At 42.4% G+C, this 14,457-nt stretch overlaps 1 protein-coding gene across 1 annotated transcript in view; it reads left to right on the forward strand.

The window, feature by feature from the left end:
• The window catches only part of C9H6orf132 (chromosome 9 C6orf132 homolog), a 31,147-nt gene extending 17,858 nt beyond the window's left edge, over window positions 1–13,289 (forward strand). Inside the window, exons 3-5 of the mRNA XM_075615256.1 lie at window positions 4,621–4,693; window positions 5,119–8,764; window positions 12,126–13,289. Coding sequence (XP_075471371.1) covers window positions 4,621–4,693; window positions 5,119–8,764; window positions 12,126–12,219 — 3,813 coding nt within the window. The 3' untranslated portion in view covers window positions 12,220–13,289. The remainder of the gene's footprint in view (window positions 1–4,620; window positions 4,694–5,118; window positions 8,765–12,125) is intronic.
• Window positions 13,290–14,457: the final 1,168 nt, after the last annotated feature.

The raw sequence follows: 14,457 nt of genomic DNA on the forward strand, positions 1-14,457 counted from the left end.
AGTAACCTGGGATGAATTTGGATATTTTAAGTGGAGTAAGATATCACCTCAGTAGGACTTTTTATGCGTTCTCCTTTCAGGTTGTGCAAATTGAGCCCTTTGAAGCTGCCAGGAAAATCTCCTCCCAATCCTCTGATTCAAGTTCTTCCCCTAAGTCCGCTTCCCATTTAGCTATATATGGAAGCTTCCTATCATACCCAGCTCCAGAACGGATCACTTCCTTGTACAATTGAGAGGTTAGTCCACTCGTATCTGTTTCTAATATACAGAGTTTTTCAAAAATTCGTCAATGGAGGGCAGGGAGTAAATGTATTATAAAAAGCCCTGATCTGAAGGTACTTAAAAAAAATTCTGAGTTAGGGATGTCCTTGTCCGACTTATTTTGGTCAAAGTTTTTGATGCCTATTTTACCCTCCAGATCATTGAGTCTACAATACCCATTTTGTTTCCATATTTTAAAATCTACGCTATTCAGCCCGGAGCAAAGTCAAGGTTATCAAGTATTGGAGTCATTCGTGATTTTTTGGAAGTCAGGGAACATCTAAATTTGTAGGCTTCCCAAACTGTTAACGAATTGGTCATTGAGGAAAGCGGCTCTTTTGGATTTACTGATGTAGCGGCCATTGTGCGAATACATCTCGGCGCCGATTTTGTGTTCTCTGCTGTTCCTCACGCAGCATGAACGCGGCCAATCGCCCCAGGCACCCGCGATAGATAGAAGCCTGGAGCATTTGACTCGGGAATGAGGCACCTGTCAGCACTGCAATGTACATTCACAATAGGTGAGGGGCTAAAAATGTGGCAACAATTTTGTAATAAAGATTAGAAAATCCATCAGGACCTGGAGCTTTTGGAGGGTTTGAGGTGTTTAATAACCCCCAACACCTCTTCTATAGTGAAGTCACTTTGTAATTGCTCCCTCACCTCCTTACTCAACCTAGGTAGGCCCAAGTCCTCCAAAAATTCCCCCAAAGCCTGCTCTGTTTTGAACCCACGGACGACCTCTCCATTATTCAGCTCCTCATAATATTGTTTGAATTCTTCTACAATTAACGGGGTTGGAGGTCATATCCCTCGATTTTCTACGGATATTACTTATGTTCTAATTAGGTTGTTTTTGTTTCTGATTTTATTTGCTAGCATGGTATCTGGCCTGTTTGCTTTTTCATAAAACTTCCTCTTTGACCAATTGAGAGAGTTCTCAGCCTGGGAGGCAAGTAATAAATTTAACTCAATTCTCGTATCTTTTAACTCTTTCAGAATTCTTGGCTCGCCTGTGTAGAACCGAGAGTTTTTTGTCATTTATCCTGTAATTTCTCTAATGTTGCCTCCTATTTTTTGCGCCCTGTCGCTATGTTAATGAGGGTACCCCTGCGTGTCACTTTATGAGCCTCGCAGAGTGTTAGTTGGATTCTACACTACCTTTATTAATTCTAAATAATTGATCTATTTCTACATTGAGCGTCTGTATTACCTCAGGGATTTTAATAATTGACTCATTTAGCTTCCAGTTTGCTCCCGGTCTGACTCTAGAGTAATTTGGGAGCACCGTAGTTCAATTGGTGCATGGTCTTGCCATGAAATATCATGGATCCGTATACCGGAGACCTTTTGGGACCAGTCTACTAGAAACAAAGAAGTAATCAATTCTGCTATAGCTATCATGAGGGTGGGAGTATAATGTGAAGCCTCTTTACTTAAAACGCATTAAAAATGGCATTAATATATTGAGTATACTGCGCAAGAACTTTGTAACACTTTTCTGTTTATGATCATTTGTTGCCAATGTTCCTGGTAGTTTGAGCTGCAAACTGTAACATTAGTCAATGTTACCTTAGTACGATAATATCAGGATACATTGTAGCTGCTGAGTTACACTGACTGAAGGATTAATTGAAGCTGAAAGGCGGCCATTTAGTTAGGCACACAAGCAGGATTTTGACAGATTCAAAACAGCTTCTTACAGCTTCGGTAAGAATGTATACATCGTCACATGCTTTTACATACAAAAACAAAATAAGGGCGAAACCTGCATTGCCGCTTTAAACTTGGTTCTGCTGAGAACATTTGGCAGTGTAAGAGACTAGCTCAGGCAGGCCTGCCCTCTGTGTACTTTCATTTTATGTGTTTGCTTTATTTAACCACGCTGAGAATTTGTGAGTCACACACTGGCGTGTCCAGGAGCGGCCCACAACACGTTATTGTGCAGCCTCATTATTGTGGTTACCAAAATGTGCATGTGAATTTTTTTTTTTTGAGGCTGCCGAGATTACCTGTTTACATTTTACCAGAACAGAAATCCAAGGCGTGTGCAGACCGTCACTATGATAATACTGTAATTGTCAATAGGAAATTCACTAGTTAAGTATTTAATTTCAGTTTCTTTCTAACCAGTTTTTCTGGCATGCTAACTATTAACTGTGTAGAGTTAAATATTGATCAATCGCTTGCAGTGCCAGTCCTGTTCATCAAATAATGTTTGTGTGAAGATGGGGAACAAAATTGAGCTACTGATTTTTAATCGGGTGCCTCAAACTCGGTCCTGAAGGGCCACCCACAGGCCACGTATAGATATCCCTGCTTCAGCACAATCAGTGGCTCAGTCTTTGACCGAGCCACTGATTGAGCCACCTGTGCTGAAGCAGGGATATCCATAAGAGCTGGCCTGTTGGTGGCCCTTGTGGACTGAGTTTGAGACCCCTGTTTTTAAATGAAAAGCAGATTATTGACTAAGATCTAATTGCTATATACTGTCTGAAAGTAAGTTGAATAATTTTCCTCTTGAGCAATAGGATTTTCAAATCCTGCCCTAGCTTAATTTATTGTTTGCCTGTCTCTGGATCAATATACTTAGCACAGATAAATCTTGCCAACTATAGCATTAATCAGAACTCTGAAGACATCCATGTACTTTTCTTCAACTGTGTGACTATGGGTGATTGAAGTAGAATGAGGCTAACCGGTTCTGAGGATGATACTGCCTGATTTCAGTTTCACTGCCATTAAAGGGGCAATCCAAGCAGCTGGTTGTTGTTGTTAGTTTTTTTTTTTTTTACATAGGATTGAAGCAGGCTGTCTCTGGAGCTGAACCCCATTAATTACAGCTCCAGGGACCCCCTGCTTCCTGAAATTCTTGCCTCCGTTGGGGGTGCCGGTAGCCGGTATCTGGCTGGCTAGCTGGGGTTCATGTAATGGCCGCTTTTCAAAGCCCCCCTAGGGCCAATGAGAAGCTCTGATGCCATTCGGTGCGTCTTCCTATTGGCCCATGTGACCCGGGAGCTGTAAAAAGCAGAGTTATACCGGCACCCCTCTATGGAGTTCTGTATCTCGGGGAGCAGGGGATCCCCGAAGCTGAAATGGAAGGGGTTCAGCTCCTGAGACCCCCTGCTTCAAACATATGTTTTAAAAAAAAATCTCTTCTTTGATTGACCCTGGAGCACGTTCTCCTGCTCGGTCTGTCCTGGTGTAGACACCGCAAGTTGTGACTGACTTCCAGGTTGGACCTCTGGGGCAGGCCCCGCCCTCCCCTGCCACCACCGTGGCTGTCCACCAAATGGGAAAAGCTTAAAACAGGGACTCTTTTTTTTTTTTTTTAACGATTTTGAGAAAATTGTCGGTACATCGGGACATTTAATGACAATCCGGGTTGGTCCCGGATACACTGAGATGGTTGGTCACCCTACTGTTCTCTATCAAAGTCTCCTGCAAAACTGTATCAATACCAGAGAGAGAGAAAATCCAACATTTTCAATGGATTTGTAATTTCTGCTCTAGTTTTAGGTGTTCTGGAAACAGGGCGCAGTCCTACTGCTTTTGCAATCGCTCTTCCAATGATATGACATGAGCAGGCTCTGTGCTGGATGCCTGACACACCTGTCTTATTCCTGATCCGTCACTACTGGCGTGTGTGTGTGTGTGTGTGTGTGTGTGTGTGTGTGTGTGTGTGTGTGTGTGTGTGTGTGTGTGTGTGTGTGTGTGTGTGTGTGTGTGTGTGTGTGTGTGAACTCCTGCACTGCCAGAGACGGGGAAATTATTGCTTTGCAGTGATCTATTTAAAGGAGCAATCCTCTTTTTAGAAAGTCACAACTGATAATGTTGCAGCTTCCTACTGGAGTTAGATATGGCAGCCATTTTGTTTCCCCTGTGATAGATTTAATAGCAGTTACTTCACTGGTAAGTATCTCAGGAACTGGGGGTGGGGGAAGGGTGGGATCCCAGGAGCTGCAGAGAGTTGCATTTAACTCTGTAGGATACCCTCAGTCCCAACTTTTTTGTGGGGGAAGAAATGGGGGGGAGGGGGGGTGGGAGGGGGTAGGAGGAGGGTGGGAGAACAAAAACACCTAGAATGATTTGCTCCTTTAAATAATTGTCTCTTGAACATTTTTCTGATACTGGTGACATGTGACCATGATGTCTGAACTAAGGTTACAATGCATATTTGGAGATGTTATCCATTTATACGAGAGGGAACCCCTTGTGTACAATGGGATAACTTATATACAGTACCTTGCATATCCTCCTTACATAATTCCCTTTGTACGTGCAGAATAATCCTGTTCCTACCAATAGGGACCATTCACTCTGATTTTATAGTTGTTTTTTTTTTCTTTCCTCTGGCAGACCTCTGAGACGCAAGGACTGGCAGTGCCAACACCGTCTGTACCACCTGGGTTTACTGACAATACCACCATAGGTAAGGGTGTTGTGTGTGTGTGTGTGTGTGTGTGTGTTTGTTTTTCTCAATGCAAACAAGTCTACCAACCCTTAGCTTTTATGGAGGTCTGAACTGTTGCACATACAACCGCCAGGCACTTCTGCATATCATTTACCATCTGGTCTCTTTGTATCTAGTTTTACACAGTTATAAAAACACTTGTAAAGAAAGTATGTGTAAATGTACATTTCTGCTTTGGAAGTTATTATTGATATGCACCTCTAGGCATTAGTAGCTGTGGTGTAGTGATTAGATCACTTTATCCGCCCTCAATTTGAAAGCTGTCCTAATGTCCCAAACGCCAGAAATGCAGTGCCAGTATTCCACCCCGGAGGTGGCAGCAGCATTTCCTCTGAAGTTGATTATGTAACAACTTACTGTACCTTGCATTGTTTTTTGTGCAGGGAGCGGACCAAAACTCAATGGGAACTACAGGATGTGCAGTTCTGTTGGCGATTTGAGATCAAATACCTATTATGGAGACTATGCCGAAGAAGATATCCCTGCACCACCATCCATGCCTCCCCCACCTCCTCCTTCTATGGCTGCTCCTCCTACTCCACCTCAAGAAAAACCCCCTTCACCCAAAGTGTCTTCTCCGGCTTCCCCAAGTCCGCCAGACTTTATACCACCCACACCAATCTCTTCTGCACCCGTAGCACCTGGTTTTGTGCCTCCGCCAGCTCCTCCCACATTTACACCATTTGGTGACCAGCAAATACAAAGCGCCTCCAAGTGGAAATCGGAGACCGTTCTGAATACGCTGCCCTCTGAGTTGCAAATGGGGTTGCCCAATCGGTTTTCCTTAAATCCTGTACTTTTTCAGCAAAGTGGAGGACAGCTGCCCAAATTAGATGTGGATCCCCAGACCACTGTATCAAGGTCTGCTAAAATTCCTCCTCCTGCCCCAGCTAGGATATCCTCTATACAGCTGCAAGAACAAAAGCCCCAGCAGACTGATGACACTACAAGTTTCAGTTATGCCAAGGAACCGCCACCATCCCCAATTCCATCAAGTTTTAATCCAAGTGTCAATGCCAAGCTTTACTCGCCTGCGGGTCAAGGCCTGAAGCCCTTACAGGATACATTCAATAAGCGGAAATCCATGATTATAATGGAGGATCCAAAAAGCCCAACTGAAATGGATTTGAGTAACATGATTGAAAAGACTAGTAGTATTCAGACAGATACTGGGGGCTCAGGATCACCAAACCTAAAAGCAAAGATTGATGTACAGATGCCCAATGAGGCAAGCATTGAGAAAGCGAAGAGTAGGGATTATAAATTTAATTCACTTGGCACTAAGCAGGAGAGTCCAGAGCCAACAGTTTTTAAGGGATCTGGGTTTAATGAAAATTACCAGAAGCAACACAGCAAAATTAACAAAATCAAAGGTGAGCTGGCATCGATGGTATCCAGCAAAGGTAAATTTAAAGCGGCACCAAAAAGTCCCCAGAGCAGTGCCGAGTTTAATAAAATCACATTCAACAAAGATAGCTATACTGCTGAGGGATCCAAAAGTTCAAAGCCTACCATAAAGATCCTCTCCCTCAAACCTATATTAGGGGACAATGCTTCAATATCTAATACTTATGTTCATTCTAAAAATGACTCTCTGAGGAGAAAAGATATGGATACAGCCCATAACGAGTTGGCAGGGATGGAAAGTGAAGTGAAACTGAAGTTGGTAAATGATTCAGAAGATTTTAAAGAAGCTTATCCGATGGAAACTCCTCCAATGCCACCACCGATGGCCCCTCCACCACCCCCAAGTATGCTGCCACCAAATCCACCTCCACCACCCCCATTAATGCTTCCTCCGCCACCGCCACTTCTCATGAATGCATCAGCACCACCAAGTATGGTTCCCGCACCAGCACCACCAAATATGGTTCCCCCACCTCCACCACCAAAGACACCTCTGGCACCACCTGCCATGATTCCTCCAGCTCCTCCTCTTGTGGTTCCCTCACCAACAACCCAACGGGCATCGCTATTGATTGTTCCAAAGGCTGCAACTCTCACTGCTCCACCTGAACCGCCATTAATCGTCCCCCCCCCTCCACCACCAAAAGCCCCACCAGTCCCCCCACCTTTACCGTCAACAGCTATTCCATCTAATCAAGCTTCCAAATTGCCCATACATAAGGTATTGCAGACAAATGAGAACAACTTAAAATCGATCACCAAGAAGGAGAAAGCTGTGGAAATTAGACCTGCTCATCCACCATACAAGCCTGACGATGATCAGAAAAACATAGTGGGCAAAATCAAAGATGAGCTTGAAGCTCGCTTATCCTCACCAAAAAAAGATGAAAAGAAACTGGGCGGTTTCATGAAGCCCCGTCAGGGCTTTGAAGCCAATAGGAAGACTCCTAATGTGAGTGTCCCTCCATTCAAAGGTGGAGAAAATACTCTGGTTAACTCCTTGATGTTGAAAGTTCCACTCCTACCTGTACATTCTGAGAAGGAAGACCCGGACGCAGACAAATCAGATTGGCTTCCTAAAAGTAATAAAGTGATAGATATTCAAATTCCTGATCCTGACTACTTGCCTATCACCAACAAGGAGGAAACTGAACAGAGAACAGATCCTGCACCACATAACAAATTCCCTGTGTCCTCTGTTCCACCACCAGTTGTACCTTCATCTCCAAAAGCAACAGATAAAACAAATGTGGCCCAGAACCCAGTTCCATCCTACAAGATGCATCATGAAAGAAAGGCGTCTGCTGGCAATTGGACACCAGTACCCTCTGTTACACCAGAGCCAGATACATGGGCGAGTTTAAAATCGAACCCTGTTCCAGAACCCTCTGACATCGCACCACTGACACCACCTGTCACATCTGAATTGCGTGTCTCACGGCGCGATAGTGAAATTAAACACCCCGTTACAGGGGATAAAGTTGTAGCTGGGTCACCAATGGCATTGCTCATGGCTGCAAAGCAACGTGCACAAAAGGGAAAACGCTCTGCATCTCTGGAACGCAGTAGTTTACCTAAAGTTTCTGTTGCAAATGGGTTTGTCACCAGCTCACTGAGTTCTCAAAACAGTGAGACAAAACCAAACGCTCTTGCCGTTGTACCCAAATTGTTACAGAACGATTTGCAAAATGGAAGGCAGACTAGTCAAGTTAGTGGCACAGGATCCTTGCAAGGAGAATTGAACAATCGTTCAGAGAGACCTCTAAGCCAATGGAGCTGGAGAGATGAAGGACAGCAGAGTTGGCAAGCTCAGGGCCCTCTACAGTCCACCAGCAATGACTCATTACGACCGAGAAAGCTAGATGTCGCTGGTACAAATGACCTTCAGTTCTCTGCAAATCCACCAATAATGGCTGGTGAGGGTGAATATTGGAGACCAAAATCTGAACACTTAGTGCAAGGTCCTACAAACACGCTGTTTCACAGCGATAGGCCCAACTTCCAGATCTCCTCTCTCTCATCACCAACATCTGCTTTTAGGACAGATGGCAAAACAGAGAAGGACTTGGAGTATGAACTTATTCCACCTCCAGCAGCATTTAGGAATGACACAGACAGCTCAGCAGTGCCTAATGTGAACTTACAGGGCATACAACAAGAAAGACAATCTGGTTATAGTAGAAGTACAAGCATTCAATCAGATTTTGGAATACCAGCCTACGAGCGGAGTTATACAACAAACCAGCCCATGGTTTCCCAAACAACTGCAAGCAGCAGGGACTATAACCAATACCCCAGTGATGGTTATAGCACTGGACTCTCTAGAGAGTCACACAACCGCTCGCTAATTAAGAAACGATTGTACATGCCTGAACCAGAGAGCTCCAGAAACTACGCGAAGACCGCAAGCTCTTTGAGGGTGACTTCCCCTACGTCTTATAACCATATGCTCAGTCAGTCCAGCTCTATCATGGCTCCGGACCCACGGCGTTCCACATCTAGGTATATTGCACAGGGCAGGAGGGTGTCCACGGAAAGCATTCATCGAATAGTGCCTCCCATGAATGACATGAAATACAAGCCCCAAAATCTTGAATATTCTGCCGGCAAAGCATCAAACAGGTAAATTCATGGATTTGTGGTGGGGTTTTTTTTTTTAAAGAATTTAAAAAAAAAAATGGATTTGGCTGTTACATTTGTAATATAGAGAGACATAGACAGACATTGAAGGCATGTTATAAAGGCCTCACTAAGTGATGCATAAAATATCCTACAGTTGAAATGCGGTTGGTAAATCCAGAAAGTGGTTGCAAAGATACTGGGGATGGGTTTTATCTAATTTGTTGAGCAAAAGCCGATAAGGCAGAGCATAAAGATTTACAGTTATTGAGGAAATTGGCAGATTTGGTGGGATATGTAGTACTACTCTATATGAGCCATCTATATAGTGTTAAAGAGAGATTCCTTGTAAGATGATGCTGTATTTCTGCATCTGGAAGGTTGTGTGTGTGTGTGTCGGTTGAAAAACAGGCACTCGTAGGTCACACATGAATCCAGGACTAGCCACAAAAATAAATGTATCCCCTCATTTTACCATTGCAAAGTCCTTTTTTTGCTGTGTTTTTTTTTTTTTTTTTTTAATGCTGGCGATATCAGTTGCTAAGAATTTTCTCCCTGGGGGGTTAAAATGTCTGCTGCTATTCACACACAAGACAAGAGGTTGTCATGGTAACAGCTGATACACAAGACACAATTACCTTTATGCTCACACAAATAAAAATAAAAAGAAGAGCAAAAAAGAAAGCTTGGGTGCTCCATGGTTAAAAACCCACAGCACCTCAATAGGCTCAGAAGTCCCCTCGCCTTGAGGAAGGTCCTTCAGGAGAGAAACATTGGGACCGCGTGGCAGTTTCTTTAATAAATATGATTTTATTTCTTTTAATCCTATTGTTGTTGGTGTGCTAACTGGTTGACACCTCTCTTGATTGTCGCAGTGAATTGAAGAAACTGTTCAAAATTAAGCAGAGAATGAAGATCTTAGAAAAGTGTATATATAGATTTATTAGTGTGCTTTTCTTTGAACTGACTGAACTGACTGACTGCAATCAGCCATGTATTTCAAAGGCAACGGGCTTCCTGAGACGTGTACTTTAATTCCTTTTAAATTGGCCAAGACAATGGGAAGTTTCCCACAGCACGCACACGCTAATGCATGAAAAGCTGCAGAGCACTTAATGAATCACTCAGCCAGCAAGTTCATGAGATGGTGCTTTTGTACTGGCTCTGTTATTAAACCATACTTCAAATCAATAGAAGCAATCAGAGCTTTTGGTACAGAATATACCATAGTGCTCATAAAAAAAATGCCCTCCAGGTTCTGTGAGTGTTTTTTTGTGCAACCTTTATCTAAGTGAATTCTAATTATTTGGCTGCTCAGCTGGGGGTTTGCACAGGTTATCTAGCATTAGAAGTGTTTTGTGTTCTCCAAAGTGTTACATAGTAGATCAGTTTGAAAAAAGACGTACGTCCATCAAGTTCAACCTATGCTAAATTTAGACAACAGATACTTTTATCCTATATCTATCCTTACTGATTTGATCCAGAGGAAGGCAAACAAAAAACCCCAGTATCATATCATCCAATGATATCTCATAAGGGGATAAATGAATTCCTTCCTGACTCCAAGAATTGGCAATCGGATTAATCCCTGGATCAACATCTTTCCCATGTTTACTTATTTGGTATATCCCTGTATATCTTTTCTTTCTAAAAAGATGTCCAACCTTTTTTTTTAACAAATCTATTGTAGCTGCCATCACAGTCTCATGGGTTAATACAGAGTATATTCTGAATGTATTTCATGTGCCTGTAATTTCAGTTATTTTTGTTGTTCTATCCTAACATATATGTTTTTTTTTATTAATAATAATATTCTTATTTTAAGTATAAGATTTATGTGTAAATGGTCCATCTCTAAAAGTATCTGGTAGCACTACAATTTATTTCTAAGAACGTTTGGAAATATTTATCTATCCTAGCAAGAAAGAAAAAAAAACAGCTTTATCAAAAGAAAAAACAAAAAGTTATCTTTATATCTTTTATAAAGCTAGTGCTGTTTGTAACAGTTACAGCTAGGAGATAAGTACCCCCACTCCCATTGGTTCCTCTGCCATACCTCAAAATTATATAGATGTGTTAACTATGGACGTTTGTTGCAAGTTGTAAAACCCTTCTTAGGCTGCGGCCACGCTGGCGCTGAGAGCGCTCATGCTTGGAAAGCGGTGATGTCACCAGCTCTCCACGCATGAGCAACAGGTGTCCGCGCTATTTCGCAAGCGCGCGGGGGGCATTGCAGGCAAGCTGAGCGTGGTTCAAAGTCAGGTTTTTTTGTTTATGTAAGCTCCAAGCGTGGGTGAGCGCCTGAGCGCGCGCTCCGCGTGAGCGGGGATGTCTACATTTAAATTGCTAAAAGTAACCTCGCCAAGCACCACGGGATCAGGGCAGTCGGCGGCAGTGTGGCCGCAACTTAAATCCCTGCAGTGTTAAAGCCAGCAATACGTTGTGCACTGCATACAGAAGTGGGGTTCCAAGGGCAAAGCCATTGATTATGGGGGGAGGGGGGATTAAAAGACGGGAAGCCCCTGCTCCACACAGTCTAGTGTATTATCCTGTTTGATCATTTCCTGGTCTTTCCTAAAATCTGGTGGGTCTCGGTCCCCTGAGGGGGAGGGCTGAAAACCAAGGCATTAGATGAGAAACTGCTTTTAGGAACTTCACCCAGTGGTTGACGTGCGATGGTATTGGGGTGTATGGGATGCCACTACTTTTTAATTTAGAACCCCTGAGTACCACTGTGGTTTACCACTGACAAACTCATTCCACTTTCTATTTAAAGACAACTTGATTGGTTTTAGAAAGCCTCACTAACTTTCTGTGTTCTTAGCAGAAATATTGTATACATATTTTTAAAGTTTGGTGACAATAGCTTTTCCCTCAAAATGTAGTAAATGTAAAATGAAGTCGGGCACAGCAACACAATTTATTTTTATTTTTTTACATTTTTAAACCCCTACGAGCATTGGACACAACCATGCTTTATCTCTCTCACTGCAAAGGCCAGCATCCTCACAATACACTGCATATCATTTACACCACACTGATATTATTGCCAATCTGATTTCAAGTAGCCGTGGGGTCTTGATGCAAGAGTCATTATCCATCTCGTTGACCATTTTGCTCTTAATAGTCCTGTATTTCTACAGAAACCTAGAGAACTAGGACAGGGCTTGGCCCTCACAGCTCCGCAGATATAGGTTGGAAAAGCTTGTGTTGAAGTTGTGCTATCACACCAGTGCCCCAAACACAGGGATGCTCTTCCCTACTGTGCTAATGTCACTGTAATGCCACCAGTTGCTAGCTCACAGGGCTGATCAACCCTACTCTACTGATCTGCTGTCTTTTATCTTTCTGCTCTCCCCTATAGACCTCAACAGACGACCTACCAAGGCATGACGTTCACAGTGAGACCAGGCACCAGGCAGCCTATTTCTCATACGTACCAAGGGGGCTATCTCTGAAGCTGCCATGCTCCTTCGCCTACTGATCTCCTGTCATGTTATTTACGGAGAGGAGGGACACCACATTCCTGGGTGGCAGTGCTCATGTCCTAAACACTTTTGAATTGGTGAATCCAACTTCATATAGACTCTGATCTCCACGAAGAAACTGCCTTAATGTTGAAGTCTCGTTTTTTCCAATTATAGTTGATTTTGCTTGGGTATCACAATATTCATTGTATTCATGACTCTTCTACCTTTTTATATGCTGGAAGGATAGTAGACATCAGATCTTAGCTTGGCTTATTGAATATGATTTGCTATTTCTTCTTTTTATACACTCCACCCTCATACAATAGGCATGGTTTTCAGCATTTTTGTTTTGTTTTTATAATTTCTACTGTGCATTTTCAAGTTGAATTGCTCAAATCTGGGGAAAAAATACACGGTGTTGTATAGGTGAGTGCTTTTACTTTATTCCAACTTCATTTAACCCGGCAAAGTTTGGCTCTTGCTTCATTCACTTCAGTGTATTCTTGACTTTGCTGAAGCTGCTGGACTTTAATAGTAATTGTTGTATGTAAACCTCCTAAATGGCTGCTTCAACAGACTTAGAATTAACCTCCCCCCCCCCCCCGCCCCCTAAATCTCAGATTTCTTTTGAGTCTTGTATAAGATTCCATATTTGCTGCTTTTTTATTTAATTATTTTTCAAAGCTTTCAATCTATTTTTAGCTCCCCCCCCCCCCATTATTAAAAGTACATTATAAATATATATAAATATGTATTGGAAAAAATGACCATTGTGTAAAGATGTATTTGTGTTGTGCTGTACATAACTATATGAAAGGAGATACCTCTGTTTTGGGATGTCCTATTGAAAGCACTTTCAGATGTTGTTAATTTTATATGTATATTTGTGCATAAGGCGTTTTTCTTTAATGTGCCTTCCTAAATAGTGTTACAAAGGCAGTTGTATTTGCCTGTGTTTGCTTTTAGTAGGCGGATACATGTATCAGAGGGATGCACAAAGCTTCTGTATGTTTTTCCTCAAAATTATTTTACAACAATAAAACAATTGATGGAATGAATGCTGCCTGCTTGTCTTCATTTTGGGCAAAATTTGTGTTTTTCAGGAAGAACTTTTTCTCACATTATTCCATGCTTTTAGTGACGGCTTCTGTCTAGTGCTTTTTCATTTCGACCGTGCTTTACAATTTACGTTGTGCATTTATGCAGCCATATGTAGGGCGGAATGGGCAAATGAAACACGAGTGAACGATGTGCCCCAAATTGCACACCTGGGAGATATTCCTGGCAGTAGGAAGGGCCCAGCATTTATTTTTCAGATGGTCTTTCATAGTTCATGGAGTATTTTCAGCGGGGAACTCCTAATGAACAACCCAGACAAGCACAGAACAAACCAGTTCTTGTACACTTTGGAAATGAGCACAGGGAGCTTATCTCTTGGTACCTATTAAGAAGAGCAGAGTACACCTGCTGCATAATTAAAAATCCAGATTCAATGTCAATGCTTTGTTGGGCCAACCATTAGCAAAGGGATTAAGGTCTTACATCACCTGAACAATTGAAGCTGGTTTAGTTGTGAAAACACTAAATATGTGAAGTGGGTGTTGAGATTATCAACTGTTGCTCCTAAAATTGCATGGTGTTCCACCCCATCTGTATTACCCTTGTATAAAGCAATTCTCCCTGTAACTTGTCATTGATGGAATTACAATTGTGTGTGTGTGTGTGTGTGTGTGTGTGTGTGTGTGTGTGTGTGTGTGTGTGTGTGTGTGTGTGTGTGTGTGTGTGTGTAGATCTCTGTTCATGGTCGATGACTATGCTGGGTGTGCTTCAAGAGGTGGGGTGATGCCTTGGTTACAAAATATATATCTATATTATCAGCATGCTTCGACCTGACCAATAGCTGAGGTGCATCTCCGACATTGCATAAAAATCCTTCACGGTTTCAACTTTTTCCCATTTCTAGTAATCCCAACCCTGGGTCTTTTCTGTATTTTATTATAAACGCTTTTAAGAACTACAAGGGTTGAGTTACCATCGGATTTAATCCTTTTTTTGTGGGAGAATAAGGATTTGGGCCGACACCAGAGAATTGAGACTTTTATCTTAATTTGTTTTCACAACAGGAAATCGGCTTTAGAAATGTAATATGTGAGCTTTTTTTAATCGTATAAACGATAGTACACGGCTTACAGAGCTCTGAAAATGTGACCCATTCAGTGTTAAAAA

This window comes from Ascaphus truei, chromosome 9, assembly GCF_040206685.1.
Source record: "Ascaphus truei isolate aAscTru1 chromosome 9, aAscTru1.hap1, whole genome shotgun sequence".
Lineage (NCBI taxonomy): Eukaryota > Metazoa > Chordata > Amphibia > Anura > Ascaphidae > Ascaphus > Ascaphus truei.